Source organism: Temnothorax longispinosus, chromosome 2 (genome assembly GCF_030848805.1).
Source record: "Temnothorax longispinosus isolate EJ_2023e chromosome 2, Tlon_JGU_v1, whole genome shotgun sequence".
Lineage (NCBI taxonomy): Eukaryota > Metazoa > Arthropoda > Insecta > Hymenoptera > Formicidae > Temnothorax > Temnothorax longispinosus.
Window position 1 is genome coordinate 18,882,384 of NC_092359.1, and position 22,318 is coordinate 18,904,701.

At 41.0% G+C, this 22,318-nt stretch overlaps 1 protein-coding gene and 1 long non-coding RNA gene across 3 annotated transcripts in view; one reads left to right on the top strand and one right to left on the bottom strand.

The window, feature by feature from the left end:
* LOC139809211 (uncharacterized) overlaps positions 1-22,318 on the top strand; it is a 169,257-nt gene that overhangs the window by 112,499 nt on the left and 34,440 nt on the right. The window lies entirely within an intron of this gene.
* The window catches only part of Shg (E-cadherin shotgun), a 123,369-nt gene continuing 116,023 nt past the window's right edge, over positions 14,973-22,318 (bottom strand). For both annotated transcript variants that reach the window (XM_071771947.1, XM_071771946.1), the window contains 7 exons: positions 20,964-22,299; positions 20,668-20,891; positions 20,371-20,586; positions 19,941-20,280; positions 19,705-19,857; positions 19,411-19,594; positions 14,973-19,311 (listed from right to left, as the gene is read on the bottom strand). In XM_071771947.1, the coding sequence (XP_071628048.1) occupies positions 19,452-19,594; positions 19,705-19,857; positions 19,941-20,280; positions 20,371-20,586; positions 20,668-20,891; positions 20,964-22,299 (2,412 nt within the window). In that variant the 3' untranslated portion in view covers positions 14,973-19,311; positions 19,411-19,451. The remainder of the gene's footprint in view (positions 19,312-19,410; positions 19,595-19,704; positions 19,858-19,940; positions 20,281-20,370; positions 20,587-20,667; positions 20,892-20,963; positions 22,300-22,318) is intronic.

The following is a 22,318-nucleotide window of genomic DNA, read 5'->3' on the forward strand; positions in this document are numbered from 1 at the left end:
AAAATGCAAAAATAAAAGAAAGAACTAATCTGTCTTAACGATATAATAATAGCTATTTTTATATTAAATTTATGAATTTATATAAATACATATATGCCGTTTTTATAAGAAACGTACGTCGATAAAAAGAGATATATTATTATCCCAGAAAAGTTGATATATATTTGCCTAAGAGTTCTTTTATATATACTGGATACATGATGAAGTAAAAAATATCCCTTATATTATAGTATGAAAAATAGAAACGATTTTATGCTCTCCATCAGGAACATGAAATTTTTTTTAATTACGAGGAGTGAACACAGTAGAGACTAAAGTTTTTAAATTTTTAAGATGACTTTTTGCACAAGAATTATTTTATTGTATAGCTGTATTGATAAAAGTACATACAGAAATCAAATCACTCTTTGAGATGATCTTTATCTTCTTGGGAATAAGACGGGGGTGATGTAAGACCAACGTAAAACATTTCTTGATGAGTAACATACACGCCTTTAGATGGCGCGTGCTGTATGTTCATATCTATGCTGGTGTTGTTTCTCTGTTTGCAAGATACGTTGCATATTGAATTACATTCAGTACGTTCGCAACGTCTTGAAACACTTGAAAATGTCCCTCCATTTGGACATTTAAAGAGATATCCTTGAAGTGCACCATGTGCATCGCGGTGGCATTCATAGTACGCATTGGAACAACCCTTATTATAAGGAAAACGACCTGTTCTTGGACATAATTTTCTTGTGGGAGCTTTCAGCTGAAAAAATAATAATTAAATTTATATAGGATTTATATCCCATAAATGTAAATTTAGTCTTAACATTTAAGAATTATGTAATACTATTACAAATTAAAGATTTTTCAAAAAATTATACTATGTAAAAAGTATATTACTTGTCAAAAAATATATCACATTTTTAATTATAAATTCGATTATTTTCATAATTAGATACACATGCATGTGCAGTTCGCCCCGCGCGTTTAATCAAATATCAAATCTTTCATTAGATTCTACATTTATAAAAAATTTTATAAGTTTAATTTTAAATTTTTGATAGAAACAGTTACAATTATAAATCGTAAAAGAATATCTAAAATTTCAGAATGTATTAAATAGAACATTACTGTCAACCAAAAATAAAAATTAAAAACTAAATAGTTTTAAAACAATTATGTATCTCACAAGAATTTCAAACAAATAAAAAACTATTTTGACAGCTGCATTATAAAATTAAAGCGGCCTATAAAATAAAAAAATGTTTCTGCTCGGATGTTATTGAAAGGAAAGTAATATGTATAATCATCTTTAAAACTCTCGACAAATTAATTAGAATACGTAGAATGACATATACATATAAATAAAGAATGTTAATACTATATTATACTTACAATTGATTTTGATATAGCTTGAGCATAAGAATTGAAGTTTATACAATCGGAATATCCAGGAAGACGCGTTTGGTAAACGCTATTTTCATTCACACATTGTTTTTTTGTCTCATCAAAAATTGTGCCATCTGGGCAGGTAAATACGACAACTTTAACGCCCACCTTGTTTACTGTTGTACATTGATAGAAAACATTGCAGTATTTTGGATGACGTCGGAAACCTGTAGGACAAACTAAAACTATTTGATCGGCAGTCAAATTTCCAATAGGACAATCGATTTTGGTAGGAGTAGTAGATGATGTAGGTAACTCCGTAGAAACTGGGAAATCTTCCGTTGGAACAACTGGGGTCGTTACAACCTCCCCGCTGCCCTCTCCGCTGTCGCTACCTTCTTTGCTTCCAGATTCTTGACTCTCCTTGCTCTTGCTGTCTTCCTTGCTTCCGGAGTCGCCCTCGGTTGGAACAACTGGGGTCGTTACAACCTCCCCACTGCCCTCTCCGCTGTCGCTACCTTCTTTGCTTCCAGATTCTTGACTCTCCTTGCTCTTGCTGTCTTCCTTGCTTCCGGAGTCGCCCTCGGTTGGAACAACTGGGGTCGTTACGACCTCCCCGCTGCCTTCTCCACTGTCGCTACCTTCTTTGCTTCCAGATTCTTGACTCTCTTTGCTCTTGCTGTCTTCCTTGCTTCCGGAGTCGCCCTCGGTTGGAAGTGGGGTCGTTACAACCTCCCCGCTGCCTTCTCCGCTGTCACTACCTTCTTTGCTTCCAGATTCTTGACTCTCCTTGCTCTTGCTGTCTTCCTTGCTTCCGGAGTCGCCCTCGGTTGGAACAACTGGGGTTGTTACGACCTCCCCGCTGCTCTCTCCGCTGTCGCTACCTTCTTTGCTTCCAGATTCTTGACTCTCTTTGCTCTTGCTGTCTTCCTTGCTTCCGGAATCACCCTCGGTTGGAAGTGGGGTCGTTACAACTTCCCCGCTGCCCTCTCCGCTATCGCTACCTTCTTTGCTTCCAGATTCTTGACTCTCTTTGCTCTTGCTGTCTTCCTTGCTTCCGGAGTCGCCCTCGGTTGGAACAACTGGGGTCGTTACAACCTCCCCGCTGCCTTCTCCGCTGTCGCTACCTTCTTTGCTTCCAGATTCTTGACTCTCCTTGCTCTTGCTGTCTTCCTTGCTTCCGGAGTCGCCCTCGGTTGGAACAACTGGGGTCGTTACGACCTCCCCGCTGCCTTCTCCGCTGTCGCTACCTTCTTTGCTTCCAGATTCTTGACTCTCTTTGCTCTTGCTGTCTTCCTTGCTTCCGGAGTCGCCCTCGGTTGGAAGTGGGGTCGTTACAACCTCCCCGCTGCCTTCTCCGCTGTCGCTACCTTCTTTGCTTCCAGATTCTTGACTCTCTTTGCTCTTGCTGTCTTCCTTGCTTCCGGAGTCGCCCTCGGTTGGAACAACTGGGGTCGTTACAACCTCCCCACTGCCCTCTCCGCTGTCGCTACCTTCTTTGCTTCCAGATTCTTGACTCTCTTTGCTCTTGCTGTCTTCCTTGCTTCCGGAGTCGCCCTCGGTTGGAACAACTGGGGTCGTTACAACCTCCCCACTGCCCTCTTCGCTGTCGCTACCTTCTTTGCTTCCAGATTCTTGACTCTCTTTGCTCTTGCTGTCTTCCTTGCTTCCGGAGTCGCCCTCGGTTGGAAGTGGGGTCGTTACAACCTCCCCGCTGCCTCTCCGCTGTCGCTACCTTCTTTGCTTCCAGATTCTTGACTCTCTTTGCTCTTGCTGTCTTCCTTGCTTCCGGAGTCGCCCTCGGTTGGAACAACTGGGGTCGTTACGACCTCCCCGCTGCCTTCTCCGCTGTCGCTACCTTCTTTGCTTCCAGATTCTTGACTCTCTTTGCTCTTGCTGTCTTCCTTGCTTCCGGAGTCGCCCTCGGTTGGAAGTGGGGTCGTTACAACCTCCCCGCTGCCTTCTCCGCTGTCGCTACCTTCTTTGCTTCCAGATTCTTGACTCTCTTTGCTCTTGCTGTCTTCCTTGCTTCCGGAGTCGCCCTCGGTTGGAACAACTGGGGTCGTTACAACCTCCCCACTGCCCTCTCCGCTGTCGCTACCTTCTTTGCTTCCAGATTCTTGACTCTCTTTGCTCTTGCTGTCTTCCTTGCTTCCGGAGTCGCCCTCGGTTGGAACAACTGGGGTCGTTACAACCTCCCCGCTGCCTTCTCCGCTGTCGCTACCTTCTTTGCTTCCAGATTCTTGACTCTCTTTGCTCTTGCTGTCTTCCTTGCTTCCGGAGTCGCCCTCGGTTGGAAGTGGGGTCGTTACAACCTCCCCGCTGCCTTCTCCGCTGTCGCTACCTTCTTTGCTTCCAGATTCTTGACTCTCTTTGCTCTTGCTGTCTTCCTTGCTTCCGGAGTCGCCCTCGGTTGGAACAACTGGGGTCGTTACAACCTCCCCGCTGCCCTCTCCGCTATCGCTACCTTCTTTGCTTCCAGATTCTTGACTCTCTTTGCTCTTGCTGTCTTCCTTGCTTCCGGAGTCGCCCTCGGTTGGAACAACTGGGGTCGTTACGACCTCCCCGCTGCCTTCTCCACTGTCGCTACCTTCTTTGCTTCCAGATTCTTGACTCTCTTTGCTCTTGCTGTCTTCCTTGCTTCCGGAGTCGCCCTCGGTTGGAACAACTGGGGTCGTTACAACCTCCCCGCTGCCTTCTCCGCTGTCGCTACCTTCTTTGCTTCCAGATTCTTGACTCTCTTTGCTCTTGCTGTCTTCCTTGCTTCCGGAGTCGCCCTCGGTTGGAACAACTGGGGTCGTTACGACCTCCCCGCTGCCTTCTCCGCTGTCGCTACCTTCTTTGCTTCCAGATTCTTGACTCTCTTTGCTCTTGCTGTCTTCCTTGCTTCCGGAGTCGCCCTCGGTTGGAACAAGTGGGGTCGTTACAACCTCCCCGCTGCCCTCTCCGCTGTCGCTACCTTCTTTGCTTCCAGATTCTTGACTCTCTTTGCTCTTGCTGTCTTCCTTGCTTCCGGAGTCGCCCTCGGTTGGAACAACTGGGGTCGTTACAACCTCCCCGCTGCCTCTCCGCTGTCGCTACCTTCTTTGCTTCCAGATTCTTGACTCTCTTTGCTCTTGCTGTCTTCCTTGCTTCCGGAGTCGCCCTCGGTTGGAACTGGGGTCGTTACAACCTCCCCGCTGCCTTCTCCGCTGTCGCTACCTTCTTTGCTTCCAGATTCTTGACTCTCTTTGCTCTTGCTGTCTTCCTTGCTTCCGGAGTCGCCCTCGGTTGGAACAACTGGGGTCGTTACGACCTCCCCGCTGCCTTCTCCGCTGTCGCTACCTTCTTTGCTTCCAGATTCTTGACTCTCTTTGCTCTTGCTGTCTTCCTTGCTTCCGGAGTCGCCCTCGGTTGGAACAACTGGGGTCGTTACAACCTCCCCGCTGCCCTCTCCGCTGTCGCTACCTTCTTTGCTTCCAGATTCTTGACTCTCTTTGCTCTTGCTGTCTTCCTTGCTTCCGGAGTCGCCCTCGGTTGGAACAACTGGGGTCGTTACGACCTCCCCGCTGCCCTCTCCGCTGTCGCTACCTTCTTTGCTTCCAGATTCTTGACTCTCTTTGCTCTTGCTGTCTTCCTTGCTTCCGGAGTCGCCCTCGGTTGGAACAACTGGGGTCGTTACGACCTCCCCGCTGCCTTCTCCGCTGTCGCTACCTTCTTTGCTTCCAGATTCTTGACTCTCTTTGCTCTTGCTGTCTTCCTTGCTTCCGGAGTCGCCCTCGGTTGGAACAACTGGGGTCGTTACAACCTCCCCGCTGCCTCTCCGCTGTCGCTACCTTCTTTGCTTCCAGATTCTTGACTCTCTTTGCTCTTGCTGTCTTCCTTGCTTCCGGAGTCGCCCTCGGTTGGAACAACTGGGGTCGTTACGACCTCCCCGCTGCCTTCTCCACTGTCGCTACCTTCTTTGCTTCCAGATTCTTGACTCTCTTTGCTCTTGCTGTCTTCCTTGCTTCCGGAGTCGCCCTCGGTTGGAACAACTGGGGTCGTTACAACCTCCCCGCTGCCTTCTCCGCTGTCGCTACCTTCTTTGCTTCCAGATTCTTGACTCTCTTTGCTCTTGCTGTCTTCCTTGCTTCCGGAGTCGCCCTCGGTTGGAACAACTGGGGTCGTTACGACCTCCCCGCTGCCTTCTCCGCTGTCGCTACCTTCTTTGCTTCCAGATTCTTGACTCTCTTTGCTCTTGCTGTCTTCCTTGCTTCCGGAGTCGCCCTCGGTTGGAACAACTGGGGTCGTTACGACCTCCCCGCTGCCTTCTCCACTGTCGCTACCTTCTTTGCTTCCAGATTCTTGACTCTCTTTGCTCTTGCTGTCTTCCTTGCTTCCGGAGTCGCCCTCGGTTGGAACAACTGGGGTCGTTACGACCTCCCCGCTGCCTTCTCCACTGTCGCTACCTTCTTTGCTTCCAGATTCTTGACTCTCTTTGCTCTTGCTGTCTTCCTTGCTTCCGGAGTCGCCCTCGGTTGGAACAACTGGGGTCGTTACAACCTCCCCGCTGCCTTCTCCGCTGTCGCTACCTTCTTTGCTTCCAGATTCTTGACTCTCTTTGCTCTTGCTGTCTTCCTTGCTTCCGGAGTCGCCCTCGGTTGGAACAACTGGGGTCGTTACAACCTCCCCGCTGCCTTCTCCGCTGTCGCTACCTTCTTTGCTTCCAGATTCTTGACTCTCTTTGCTCTTGCTGTCTTCCTTGCTTCCGGAGTCGCCCTCGGTTGGAACAACTGGGGTCGTTACAACCTCCCCGCTGCCCTCTCCGCTGTCGCTACCTTCTTTGCTTCCAGATTCTTGACTCTCTTTGCTCTTGCTGTCTTCCTTGCTTCCGGAGTCGCCCTCGGTTGGAACAACTGGGGTCGTTACAACCTCCCCGCTGCCTTCTCCGCTGTCGCTACCTTCTTTGCTTCCAGATTCTTGACTCTCTTTGCTCTTGCTGTCTTCCTTGCTTCCGGAGTCGCCCTCGGTTGGAACAACTGGGGTCGTTACGACCTCCCCGCTGCCTTCTCCGCTGTCGCTACCTTCTTTGCTTCCAGATTCTTGACTCTCTTTGCTCTTGCTGTCTTCCTTGCTTCCGGAGTCGCCCTCGGTTGGAACAACTGGGGTCGTTACGACCTCCCCGCTGCCTTCTCCGCTGTCGCTACCTTCTTTGCTTCCAGATTCTTGACTCTCTTTGCTCTTGCTGTCTTCCTTGCTTCCGGAGTCGCCCTCGGTTGGAACAACTGGGGTCGTTACGACCTCCCCGCTGCCTTCTCCGCTGTCGCTACCTTCTTTGCTTCCAGATTCTTGACTCTCTTTGCTCTTGCTGTCTTCCTTGCTTCCGGAGTCGCCCTCGGTTGGAACAACTGGGGTCGTTACGACCTCCCCGCTGCCTTCTCCGCTGTCGCTACCTTCTTTGCTTCCAGATTCTTGACTCTCTTTGCTCTTGCTGTCTTCCTTGCTTCCGGAGTCGCCCTCGGTTGGAACAACTGGGGTCGTTACAACCTCCCCGCTGCCTTCTCCGCTGTCGCTACCTTCTTTGCTTCCAGATTCTTGACTCTCTTTGCTCTTGCTGTCTTCCTTGCTTCCGGAGTCGCCCTCGGTTGGAACAACTGGGGTCGTTACAACCTCCCCGCTGCCTTCTCCGCTGTCGCTACCTTCTTTGCTTCCAGATTCTTGACTCTCTTGCTCTTGCTGTCTTCCTTGCTTCCGGAGTCGCCCTCGGTTGGAACAACTGGGGTCGTTACAACCTCCCCGCTGCCTTCTCCGCTGTCGCTACCTTCTTTGCTTCCAGATTCTTGACTCTCTTTGCTCTTGCTGTCTTCCTTGCTTCCGGAGTCGCCCTCGGTTGGAACAACTGGGGTCGTTACGACCTCCCCGCTGCCTTCTCCGCTGTCGCTACCTTCTTTGCTTCCAGATTCTTGACTCTCTTTGCTCTTGCTGTCTTCCTTGCTTCCGGAGTCGCCCTCGGTTGGAACAACTGGGGTCGTTACGACCTCCCCGCTGCCTTCTCCGCTGTCGCTACCTTCTTTGCTTCCAGATTCTTGACTCTCTTTGCTCTTGCTGTCTTCCTTGCTTCCGGAGTCGCCCTCGGTTGGAACAACTGGGGTCGTTACGACCTCCCCGCTGCCTTCTCCGCTGTCGCTACCTTCTTTGCTTCCAGATTCTTGACTCTCTTTGCTCTTGCTGTCTTCCTTGCTTCCGGAGTCGCCCTCGGTTGGAACAACTGGGGTCGTTACGACCTCCCCGCTGCCTTCTCCGCTGTCGCTACCTTCTTTGCTTCCAGATTCTTGACTCTCCTTGCTCTTGCTGTCTTCCTTGCTTCCGGAGTCGCCCTCGGTTGGAACAACTGGGGTTGTTACGACCTCCCCGCTGCTCTCTCCGCTGTCGCTACCTTCTTTGCTTCCAGATTCTTGACTCTCTTTGCTCTTGCTGTCTTCCTTGCTTCCGGAGTCGCCCTCGGTTGGAACTGGGGTCGTTACAACCTCCCCGCTGCCCTCTCCGCTGTCGCTACCTTCTTTGCTTCCAGATTCTTGACTCTCTTTGCTCTTGCTGTCTTCCTTGCTTCCGGAGTCGCCCTCGGTTGGAACAACTGGGGTCGTTACAACCTCCCCGCTGCCCTCTCCGCTGTCGCTACCTTCTTTGCTTCCAGATTCTTGACTCTCTTTGCTCTTGCTGTCTTCCTTGCTTCCGGAGTCGCCCTCGGTTGGAAGTGGGGTCGTTACAACCTCCCCGCTGCCTTCTCCGCTGTCGCTACCTTCTTTGCTTCCAGATTCTTGACTCTCTTTGCTCTTGCTGTCTTCCTTGCTTCCGGAGTCGCCCTCGGTTGGAACAACTGGGGTCGTTACGACCTCCCCGCTGCCTTCTCCACTGTCGCTACCTTCTTTGCTTCCAGATTCTTGACTCTCTTTGCTCTTGCTGTCTTCCTTGCTTCCGGAGTCGCCCTCGGTTGGAACAACTGGGGTCGTTACAACCTCCCCGCTGCCCTCTCCGCTGTCGCTACCTTCTTTGCTTCCAGATTCTTGACTCTCTTTGCTCTTGCTGTTTTCCTTGCTTCCGGAGTCGCCCTCGGTTGGAAGTGGGGTCGTTACAACCTCCTCGCTGCCTTCTCCGCTGTCGCTACCTTCTTTGCTTCCAGATTCTTGACTCTCCTTGCTCTTGCTGTCTTCCTTGCTTCCGGAGTCGCCCTCGGTTGGAACAACTGGGGTCGTTACGACCTCTCCGCTGCCTTCTCCACTGTCGCTACCTTCTTTGCTTCCAGATTCTTGACTCTCCTTGCTCTTGCTGTCTTCCTTGCTTCCGGAGTCACCCTCGGTTGGCACAACTGGGGTCGTTACAACCTCACCGCTACCCTCTCCGCTGTCGCTACCTTCTTTGCTTCCAGATTCTTGACTCTCCTTGCTTTTGCTGTCTTCCTTGCTTCCGGAGTCGCCCTCGGTTGGAACAACTGGGGTCGTTACAACCTCCCCGCTGCCCTCTCCGCTGTCGCTACCTTCTTTGCTTCCAGATTCTTGACTCTCTTTGCTCTTGCTGTCTTCCTTGCTTCCGGAGTCGCCCTCGGTTGGAACAACTGGGGTCGTTACAACCTCCCCGCTGCCCTCTCCGCTGTCGCTACCTTCTTTGCTTCCAGATTCTTGACTCTCCTTGCTCTTGCTGTCTTCCTTGCTTCCGGAGTCGCCCTCGGTTGGAACAACTGGGGTCGTTACAACCTCCCCACTGCCTTCTCCACTGTTGCTACCTTCTTTGCTTCCAGATTCTTGACTCTCTTTGCTCTTGCTGTCTTCTTTGCTTCCGGAGTCGCCCTCGGTTGGAAGTGGGGTTGTTACACCCTCCCCGCTGCCCTCTCCGCTGTCGCTACCTTCTTTGCTTCCAGATTCTTGACTCTCCTTGCTCTTGCTGTCTTCCTTGCTTCCAGAGTCTCCCTCGGTTGGAACAACTGGGGTTGTTACAACCTCTCCGCTCCCCTCTCCGCTGTTGCTACCTTCTTTGCTTCCAGATTCTTGACTTTCTTTACTTTTGCTGTTTTCCTTGCTTCCGGAGTCGCCCTCGGTTGGAACAACTGTGGTCGTTACAACCTCCCAGCTGCCCTCTTTGCTGTTGCTACCTTCTTTGCTTCCAGATCCGCTGTTTTCTTTACTTTCTTTGCTCCCTTTATAAAGGAGAATATTGAATGTTTTAATTTCCATTAAAAGATTTTTTGAAATTTTATGGAATAAGAAAATTTTTTCTTTTATGATTTTTTAAATTATTTTGTATTTTATTTTTTAAATTAATCTTAATTTACTGTATATTTTTATTATTTTATAATTGTTAATCATTTCTATTGTATAATACATAGTGCGGGCGCGGGCGCGTTGAATATTTGATTAAATAATTAATTTTTCATATTTATATAGCTCTATTACTCCGATTTTTTAATGGTATACTAGAAAATCAAACTTACTAAGTTCAAAATGACTATGAATTAGCTTGTTCTTTATATGAACATCAATGTTGTATTGACATGACATTACTACAAAATCAAAATAAGAATAGAGTAAAAATATTAGTGATATATGTGAAGAAACAAGACCTAAATTGTGTTTTGTGATATAGTATATATCATCAGATCACACAACGTTAAATATACCGAGGAAAGTGAAATTAATCGTTTATGAATATTAAAATAGATTATTTTTAATAGAAAGGGTTTATAATTCATCTTTTTTTTAATTTATCATATCTTTTTTGATTTATTAATTCCAAAGTAACATTCAGCGATATGACTGGTTAATCTGATCCTTCTTACGTGTTATGTTAAGCTCCATTTTGAGGCTGGTGTCCTTCAAATTCTTTCGAATATTTAAAGTTTAATATTTTTGGGAAGAATATTTTTATGTCTGTAACGTGTTTATTTTATTTACTAAATTAATGATAAATTAATTACCTGAACCATGCTTTTTTAACCATCGATAAATGCACACTCCTCTTCCACTTCTCAGGGGATGTGTGCAGATTCCATGTATATATGAGAAAGCTTTGCGAATTGTGCATTTGTGAACTAACTGAACAAATTTAGGCCGAAATATGCTTCCAGTTCTTATGCATTCATAATACTTTCTGCAATCGTTTACGTCGGCATAGACACCTGATCTTCTACATTTAAATGGCGTACGATATCGAGGAAGATATTGTGGTTGTTGGAGAATTGTATTTGTCGGTAACAAGCCATTGCCCTGACTATACGTTTCTAAAATGAAAATTAGAATATGTAATATAATAAATGATTATGCCCATTTTTTCGTTGCTTTCACTAGTATACGTTAATTAAACTAATTGTATTTTTACAGATCTTTTCTGATTTATCTCTACTTTTTTATAAATTAATAGAAGTATTTTAATTTCTTACCATTCTTAACGTTATAGAGTTCCTGTCCATAGCTCGATCGATAATCTTTCGCGTTAAATTGACCGTGACAAAAAGATAGAAATGCAATTAAGAGATAAATAGTTTCCTGCATTGTAGAAAATTTAGTTCATCTGTAAATGAAGAAAAATTCAAGAAGTAGTGTTTTATTACATTGCCTGCTGGAAACAATACTTTATCTTTCCAATAAAATAATAACTTTGTAAATAATAAATTTAAAACTGGATATCAGTTTGTACACAAAGTTTTCATCTTGCAACCGTTAATATTATAAAAATATAATTAATATGAAATTACCACAGAAACAATCTTCGTTAAATCCCGATTAAAATATTATGCGTGATAAAAACGAAGTGCCAAACGATGCAAAAGAATAAGCTACTTACTTCGCTGTTGAACTTTTGATGATCTCGTAACAGCGAGATGATTCGACCACAGTCTGTATCCTTTGACGGTCTACAGAGTTATAACATTACAAAATATATATAGTGAGTTTTAATATATATGTTTGTGGGGGGATACATTGCACGTGTCAACGTATGTAATATTGATAAATCCACAACCGGTTTCCAATTGAATAAATTCAAAAGAAAGCTTTATTCAGTCCAATGTGTAATTAAAATTTACGTAGCACATGCGTCGTTATAAATTAACAGATAATTCTGATATTGTCTCATGAGATATATATATATATTACTGAATATATATGTAATTGAGGTATTATGTTAATAAACATAATTAAACAATCAATATAAATGGCTTTTCTTAAAAAGTAATTAAACAAAGTTAATAACGATACATGGTTGCCATTCTTGCATGTTCTAAAAGTAAAAGACAGAGGATTCCGCAGAGGATAGTAGTTTTAATATTAGTTTATTATTTCAGTTTATTTTCAGAATACAGTTACAGATAACAGTTAAAGATGCCTGTTTATTTTTTAAAATTACATTTGTGGGAATGCAACATTTATAGATAATCTTCAACAGTAGACGTTCTCAGGGCCGCAAGAAGACCAGCTTCGATACCAACTTGCCACTTGTCTCAATATTAGCTCACGCGGCAATACATATTATGTACAAAGCATATAGCAAGCAGATGAAAGTAAAATTAGTTTATATTGTGTCGTTAAACAGAGAAATTTCTCGAACGTCGTAGATACATAAAGTAAATAGAAAGTTATCCATATCGATGTACATGACTTGTGTACGTCAATCTATTCGAATGTTCGGAAAAGTAAATGATAAGACGTGTAGCGATTCAGTTGCATTATCCAAATATCGTTATTTTAATTCTGACAATTAACGTCACATTCCGGCACGAGTCCAGTTGATAAGACCAATGACATTTTCCTGGCTCATTTGTTCAAGGTTTGACAATCCAAGATCCTCTGTGCTTCGATCTGCAAGTGGCAATAGATAAATCAAACTTAATAAATCGTGAATAACGATGCATATCGCTTTCACAATTATTCTGATAAATATTTGCCGTGATATTTGCAATAAATAAATGGGTATTATATTTCGAATGTCGCACAATAATTTACGGTCAGCGATATCATATCGAAATTATAAATCTTTCACAATTAAAATTAGTATAGTTAAGAAATGCACGAGCAGATTAATTGTGTTTTTATGATAACAACCACTTGTCACGGCTTTTTAAATTTTCGAGTTAACTCCGCATCTTCGTAGCTCATACCTGAATGAACGAATATAATTTTAACAATTGTTCCAGTGATGCACCTTGCGACGAACAATCCGTGCCACTCGATCTAATTCGCATATCTTGGCTCCTTTTACCTTGGCCCCATCCGGTAGAAAAATTTAACTGAGCTTCACCATTCGCAATAAGGATTAAGAAAAGAAATGCTATAGCAAATAAGCTCATAGACATCTTACAGAACCTTAAAAAAAATTTGTTACGTATATACATTGTATTGTTAGAAATAATAGAAATTATTGTGCTTCTGTGTAAAAATATCGGCTATAAATAGCGGCTCTCGGAAATATTGTAATGAATTGAATTTATAATGTAAATGATTAATATTTATTTTTAAGTATTTATTGTTTACGTTAAGTAATAAATATTTATGTTATATCGTAATGATAAAATATTTTTGAATATTTATATAGACGACACCGTGGACGTGTTGTAATAAATATGCATAAAGTATTATACGTATGTAAAATATGCTTCAAACTAAAAAATATTTCTCGCAGAAAATTCGCAAATATATAACGCATATAATAATGCAATCAAAAATACGAATGATAGCTATATATGCAAATTTTTGTGAAGAAGAATTTATAAATTCTCTGTATTGTAGAAAAAGAATTTTCGAAAAACTGTTAATAAATAAATTCACAAATCTTTAGTGAAAACACGTGGTGAGAAGACTCTGATATCTTTTTTTTTGTATCAATAACTGCGCGCTTGTTTGAAGCACTTGTATTTATTCGCGTATCGAACAGACTGCGTCAGTTTGTCGCGATCATTGCGAGCAGATTTGATTGTTTGCAACGGGCCGAAAAATCATCGCACTATTTCCACGAAAAATGAAAAAAAAATGAAAGAAAGAAAAGGAAAAAGGAAGACTCACATGGCAACACTTTCTTATAGATAGATGTACAGAATCTATTATTCGTTAGAGTTAACGCACGCAATACCGAGTGTGCAAGAGACCCCGTTTACGAGAGTTCTAAGATGCGGTTGCTGTTTATATACATTACTGGACCCCTTGCTGCAACGCGCGCGCACATTACAACATCTCGATAGATTCGATCACTATTCCAAGAGGGATAATGAAAAGTCTGCGCCGGCGTTAAACGTTTCGCTTTGCTATCCCGGAGATCGTTTCTCGCGCGATCCTAATACGGAAGTTGACTCGTCAATTGAGATATATAAGAAAGATTATGAGCGATACGCTGCATAGAAATAATTAGATCATTTAGAGATACGGTTACACTATTGCGGTTCTCTTTATAATTTTGAATGATTGCGACCTCAGCCCTCAGCTATCGGTTGTTTTCTGTTTGCACACGCGTATGCCGCAATTAATATATGTTTAACAAACAACGTCGATGAAATTGCAGATTCTATCATATCATAACTGCATCAAAATTAATGTTGAATATTTATTTGCTATATTAGTGACGTCAAGATGTAAAATTATACAATCTTGATGTGCCAGCTTTTTTAATGGCTTTTTCTTACATAGAAAGGGCGTTCCGTGCAATTAAGAAAGCAATGATCCAACATGAAACAAAGATAAAACAGAGATAAAATAAGTTAGAGGCGTAGGATACAATTTTTTTTCATAACCGTGGCATTTTGTTTTTGACAGAAAGTTTTTTAAACGTTGAAAAATTAATTAGAAACTTTGTAGTGTTAAAAAAAAATTTCTTCACTGTTTATTTCTTCTTCATCAGTTGCTTTTGATTTAAAAAAAAGAGGAAAAAAGAGAAAAAGGAGAAACAAAAATTTCGCCAAAACTGATTTGCATACATTTGCGATATTATTCTTAGTGCAGTATCAATCAGATTAGCAATGCCCGTTTCATTTCAAAATGTTAAACTTAATGCAATCAAAGCGCAAGCCATTTATACAATTTTTCACATCACATGATTAAAGGAGGAAATTATATCCACCAAAGTAAAATTAATCATGTTTAAAGATCATTAAAAACCGTTGTGACAACAATTATTGAGATATAACACACTTGTACAAATAAAAACATTTCAATTTCAGCACGTGTTACTTTACGATAGGAAAAAAAGACGGACAATATAAATTTCGACGTAACAGCTTTTTTTTTCCACGGAAATGACGTCCATTTCTTCCATTTAAAAGTATTTTGGTACGCAAATGTCGTCATTGTGAGGATTACGTCCAAAGAAGCAAACTGTATCGCTTGCGTCATTCGTTGCCAAATTAAATTAGCGTGTGCGACCATGACACTCGAGGGCTTCCGACTAATTTTCTAACGAGGGACATAGCAGGATGTGAAGCCTCATCGATTGCTTTATCAATCAATGACATGACAATACATATCTAACAAAGTATATTGAATTCACGTGACGGTATCGTAGCGCCATCGTATATGTCGTAATATTAAAAAATCACAGTTCTTTAAAAAAAGACCTTTCTTTTGTACGATATTAGCGGGGAAAAATAGGACAATATATATTCGAATTTCACTTTATTACTACAAAAAGAAAATTACACAACGTTTTCGAGCTAAAGGTGGATCGAAGATAAAGGATAATGGTGCGCTCATATGCGTTGCCGTCGATTATCACATATTAAATGGTTCACGATAGTTCTTATTTTTCTAAATAATGTACAAGCTTGTTACACGCACGCGCATTACATTTGTCGTATATATATATATATTTATATTCTTGTATCTAATTACTTGAGTTTTTTTACAATACGTTTTTATTAAAGAGTGTAGAGTAATACATTATAAAACCCAATTAAAATTTAGTCATTAAGATCGCGTGTCAAAAAATGCATGATCTTGCTTTATTTTAAAGGCAGTGTCGAGTAAACATTTATCAACAGCATTTACGAACTTTTTATGCTTTATGACCTATTGTTCATCTTTGCGAATAATAGAAATGACAGTTACAGATATATGAAATTGGTGAGGAATAATGATAATGTTAACTTTTTTTTTACAGTGCCACGAAGTGAAGTAACGATTATACAAATTTCATGGGCAAAGTCTCTTCGAGGATCTTTTAACAGGTGAGTAAGAAAAACGTTTTTTCGCAGAAAATTATAAAATTCTTATGCTCCTGTATACATGAGCTAATCTCGTTAACGGAATAATTAAAGAAAATTCGAGCAATATTTAGTTGTTGTACGCCCGTATGACGGATTAAAATCTATTACAATTATTATACACTAATCTTTATCATATAAACTTTATATTGAAGTAACATCTTTGAACAACGCTTGCCAAATATCGCCTCAATGTAAAAAGGAAGTGAACAGCACGGCAGTGCGCAAGAGTTAAATTTTAACATAGATAAATCCTTATGGGTCTATTATATTTTATCCATCGGTCATCTTAATCGTTGTTCAATGGCAAGCCCCTAAATAGCTTATAGACATTCCTAGAGGAACGTTCGCGAAATCTGCTCCTCAACTCTTGAGATCACACGCGTCCGCCTAAAATTATGTTTCTTATCATATACATGTATGTCATACCTACACGAGTTGGATTTCACGATATGTATTAGGACTGCGCGGTACGTTGAGTTCTTTCCAACATCCAATCGACAAAAAGCAAGTACTTATATCTATCTTGTAACCATCAAATTATAACATTTTATTGTGATTGCTTTTATGCATAAAATATGCTAGATCAATTTTATATTTCTCAAGTATAAAAAACACGATTTAATATTTCTCGGTTATTTATGCGGTTTCGCACAGAGTGAATGAAATATTGAAAAATTACCGAATATAATAATTATATATACAAATCTTGTCAACACGAGTTTGAACTAGACTTATACTTAGAAAATACGTCTAGAGGACATCATAATATTCGTTTTACCACAACATGTGCTCGCGATATCAAAATATATTCGACAAACGTTTCTTCATTGCACATCTATCTTTTCGTCGATGAGTTATAAAAAATGGTAAAAATCTTAAAAGCGCATGAATAACCGAGGAACATTTGTGCGTCTCAACGTAACCACCTGCAGGTAATACATATGTCACCTTTATTGTATAAGAACCTTAAAAATAAGAGCATCCATTTATACATAAATACTTATCAACCGCATGAAGATGTAGAGAAAATGACGGCATTAGTATTATGAAACGGTGGCTGATCAATGAAGAACATGAAGAACAAATATGTCCATGACGAAGATGTGCTATCGTCGCGAAACTATTTGCGAGCCGTGATACACAGTGACCTTACGAGTTATTATTCGCAAAATGAGGAGAAAGATCAACGTCCAAAGCGCGCTATGGCACTCGATCTTCATGCGTCGGCTTTTCGTTTGTCTATTGACCCGCAGTCTGGAATACTCGGATTATTTGCTTATAACGATAAAGTCCTACTAGCGAAGTAACATTACGGACAAACTTGCGATGAGAACGATTTTTTCGACTCTCGCGAGAAGTATACACGTATAAAGGATGGATGTATACCCAGTAAGCAAAAAATATCAGCAATATGCTAGCAGATTTAAACAGAATATTGCAAATAGATTGTTAGCGGAAACTGAACAGAATGTCATTTCGTAGCCATTTAAATAGAATATGTCATTTTCGACGGTTAATCTGCCATTCTATCGATTTTCGGTTCTATTTCTGCTGACATTTTTGCCGACGAAATTTATAGTATACGCTTTGCAAACACTTTTTCGATTTGACTATCTGGGTATGTATATGTATGTGTATAATACATATATATGCATATATGTATATATGCACAATTTTATAATTGCATGTATACATAATATATATGCACATATATATACATATTTATATATTTATATACATTTTATATGTGTATTTATATATGGAGGGGTTAAAGCCATAGTGGTGTAAGTCACTTTTTTTAACCTATCGAGTTAAGTTCATAGATGCAGTCTACACATGCAGATATGTTAAAAAAAGAATAAAAAAAAGTGGTCAAAAAAATTGACTTACACCCCACTATGACTTTAACCCCTCCATATATTTATATATGCATATATAATTGCATATACATATATACACACATACATACTTACATTTTGGAACATAGATCGAATATACCAATACGTACACAATTGTACGTGTCCACCTGATAATACAGATGATATCGTTACGCATATGCTCATAGCGTCATACATCATGTACGCCTTTTTTTTCATTCGCATACATAATTATTAAAATATTATATAAATTAATAGAAGAGTGGCGCTACTTTTTTTTATTCTCATAAGAAGAGTTGTCTCTATATTCTTTTACAATTACCTCATTGATATCGCTTGACATTATTTATTTTCTTATCTCTATATATATCTCTTTATATATTCATATATATATATATATATATACCTTTTCTTTATATAATGTATAAAAAATAGTCTAGAAACCTTGTAACTTGACGATTACCAAATTCAAGAATACAGATCAGCAATTAACAAAAATTATATTCTCGTTGTAGACTACTGATTACAAAACCGTGATGTATTATTGACGTTTGATGAATTGAAGTTGTTCGATTCTCCTTGCTACTGGAATGTAATGTAATATTTAAAGCTAATAATGCATATATAGGTGAGTGTTTTCTTGAATCTGGCAGTCTTCGTGCTTAACGAAGTTACTCAAGTCTTCCTAGACGGCGAGTTCTAAAGTCAGTCACATAGCATTTCGTCGCTATTACGCAATTATAAAAAAATATTAACAAAATAGACAGTAGCTCTTTCTCTCGTTCTAACTCGATGAATGAATAATTAAAAAATTTGGCTTAATACTTTGCCAACTTGTGTACAGCAATATTTTTAACGTAAAGAGAGGAGAGAGATATCGTATACCAAATGTTAATCAGTGTTTTTTATACATAGTGTGATGTTTCGTCCAAAAAGCTTTCAAGAACTAAAAACTAAATACTCGAAATATAAGAAAAAAGAAGGAACAGGTTTTATGTGTATCATTAACTTTTCTCACGTGCGTTTTCTTTGATCTTTATTTTGAAAATCTTAACAAAAATTTCGGCAGTTTTTCTAAGTCGCTTTGTACATTATTCCCTAATAATAAATATAAGTCTCCAAACAGAATAATCGACGAAGTATTAAGCCGTTTACATAATACAACATTTATGCCGCTGTCCTGATACTTCTAACTAATGGAGTGTCGCTTATTATAATCCGTCAAAATGCAGTATGTATTATAATTATAATTATAGTTGTAATTATGTTTAAGTAATTGAGTTAAAAGAGAAAAAAAAGGAAAGGATGCATGGAAATGTCGATTGTCCAACTCGTCGAAGTACATACGAGAACACGATAATCCAGAACTTTTACTGTTCACATTCGTACAGTGAACGCACTATTTTCTCTCGCCTCACATATACACATATATCACTTCTAGTGTAAAAGTATAACATAAATGCGCTAGGTTTTATCGACACGATATAAAAATTCATTTTAAGGGTCAGTATAAGATACGCATCACTTTCACGAGTAAACGAAATTTATATAGTGTCCGTATAGTCACTCATGATAATCATAAAGTTTGTTCCGTCCACTAATAAACCACGCGCGTTAATTACACATTGCGTTAGTAGGCGTATCACACGCTCTTTGTCTCTTCAACCGTCGAACTAAAGTAATCGGTGAATGAGACCACATTTAAGTACAATGAAACCTCGTTTCTTTCCAATTAATTGGAAGCTGGGGCTGTGGAAACGCACGAACCTGCACAGTGTAAACTCTGCGGCGTGTATGCTCCTAATTATGGTTACATGAATCACAATCGGGAGCGAATCTGCAAGCTGTGTGCATTTTCTGGCAAATAAAATAACGATCATTTAATTATAAGTAATATATTGTAAAAATTGTAATACTGTAGTATATTATAAAACAAAGCAACTACGTTAAAATTACCTGCGTTAAAATTTTATATCTATGTTGTCATTTAGGAAAACTCAACACCAGCTTTCGCTCTCTCGTTCACCGACTCCGTCACTTTCCTCGTCACTTGGATCTTCTCCATACATATCTGCCAATTTTCTAAATCTTGGTCCAAAATTAGATAGATAATTAAAATTGAGATCTCCATCATCAGTGCCTATTAACAAAAAGAAAACAATGAAATTAATTAAGAAAACGATACAAGAATATATAGTAGTAATATAGTAGATAAGTTTAAGAGATTTTCTGAGATTCAAAAATACTAACATGAAGCTAATGACGATAGGTCGCCTTCGGAATTCCCTTCTCCCTCGTAAGCATAATGCCTTACATCGTCGAATGGATTTGTATCGGGATCTTTATCGCAGCTTTCTTTCTTTCCATCTAGGAAGCCACAAATGTCTGGAACTTCGTCGGTTCCTGTATAGAAAATTTTCTCTTTAATTTTCGTATTTTAAAATAATCCATAACGCAAATAACACTTTAATCTGTCGTTATCATACCTCTACCCTGTAGGCCAATTGGAGCTATCTTAGAATCAATAGGTGGTGCGTCGTAAATGGCTCTCAAGACGTTTAAATCATAACCCGCATCAGTCTCACCGCCTCCCTCGTCCTCGTAATTAATAATATTTTCTCTGATATCGTCCATATCTTTATACAGATCATCCGTCTTTCTCCTATGCACAACTACCGCCACGAGCAATATTAACAATATCAAGACGCAAACTAAAATAGCTACTATAAAATTCGTGTCAATTCCGAACGAGATGGCCTTTGCCATGCCATGATCGCAGCCAGGATCCGCATTTCTGGACACCGATGGCATACCTAAATTGTACGTCTGAAACAAATAAAATGATATAACTTAATCTCTCTCCACAATTTACCATAACTACGCCTATTATGACCATGATACGTTTTCATTACTTACATTTCCATTGAATGTCATATTACGTATACAGCCAACAAATCCTTTGTCAGTTGGTTTATGATCCCATTTCAAACTTGATGCTAAGTGCGCTAAATTAGTCAATGTACCACCTACTTGCATCGGACTGTTAACATTTAAAAATTCACTGGTGCCTTGCGGTGCAGTGAGACTCATGCAAGCGGATATGCCGCACTTATCGACTATCATCTCTATCGACTGGAAAAAAAACAAGCATGATTAAGATAAATTGCATATTTGATTTAAACAAAACGATGCACATGTAACGAGAATTCTTACAGTTTTCTTCCAGTAAACGTCTATTCTGTGGCTCTTGCCGTCCGTTAATTTGATTTGTCTCTGATCTAGCCTTACAGTTCCCGTACCATAGTCAACATACAATACAGCAAAGCCATGCTGAAGTTCCAAAGACATGAAATCCTGAATTCCAAGCTTCGGATTGTAAGTCATGGGACCGAAATAGAATACAAGACCATTGTCCACGTGTGGCGTTATCTCCAATCCTACGATAATCACACACACATGTGAATAAAAGTGCAAAAATGAAGAACGGAAATGGTGTAAATTACACTTACCTAAATGTGAGTCGTCGCAAGCTTGACCAGGCGGCGGCATTATAGCCCAACCGTCTCCGTGAAATCCAATGCCCAGCAGTTCGCATCTTGGCCCTTCTAAACCAGGCGGACACTCGCATCGTTCTGCCAGAGGCGTACCACCGTTCAAGCAGACGATAGGTTCCGCTACGTGGCAAGTGCACTGCGGATCTACGACCGCCCTAACACCGACAAATGAGCTGGTATTGGTGTAGACGACATATGGAACGGTGCTGGCGTTCAAGAAATTGCGGCACGAATTGTTGCAGTGGAGCTTCTCGAATAGGCACTCGTCAATGTTCATCAATAAGATATCCGCTTTCATCCCCCGTTCGATTTCTTTCGAATGCTGCGCTATAATCGTGTTCAACTTCTCGGGAGCGTAATACGGACTGCCATGCGCCGAAAATCGGACGTCCAACAAGCTTCTATTGTTGTGATGAGGCGAATGAAGTACGGTGAACACGTCGACATTCTCGACCGATGTATTCAGCATGGTTGCCAATTTCTCTTGGAATACCTCCTTTTTACTGACACCCGATTCGTCAGGTTCCACAAATTCCTCCGCCGTCAGTCCATGAAATCGTACAGAACCGGATTTGTCAACAGCTTCTTCGGGAAGTTCCTTGACAGTGACGTTTACGTAGGCATGTACTTGATGCGATGGAATAATTTGGCCTTTCTCGGTGACGATAAATTTCAACACGAAGGTGTCGTTTGATGTACCCGACAGTAAAGTGATCATACCGGTAGTGGTATTAAGATGGAAACCGTCGTGAGGAGAAGCCCAATCGAAAGATTTGTCCGGCAGATCCCAATCATCCGGATCATTAACATAAACGCGTCCGATTTCCGTGTCAGGAGATTCTCCTTTATAATTGTAAACAAATATAGAACTCGAGCCCTCCCGCATAGGATTATCATTCTCGTCGCCTATGATCACAGTAAGCGTCGAAGTACCCGTCATAGGTGGCACACCACTGTCCGTGATTGCGATCGGTATATCGTAACTTTTCCGCTCCTCTCGATCAAACATCACTCGCGCATATAAACTAGTCTCGCGTATATCAAATTTTTTTGTGATTTCCTGGTCCGCAGTGATGTCAATTTTGAACTCGAATGGCGGGCCATTCTCCTCGGAGTCATAATCTCGTGCTCTAAGCTCGGTTATCATGCTGGGTGGTTTATTTTCACCCCAAATTACTGGGTAAGGCATATCGAGAAATGGTGCGTTGTCATTGATATCTATGAGAGTAATATTAACATACACCGTTTCCTTAAGACCCGAACCATCCTCGTCTCTTGCCAATACGGGAACCTGACAAAAACAACAAAAA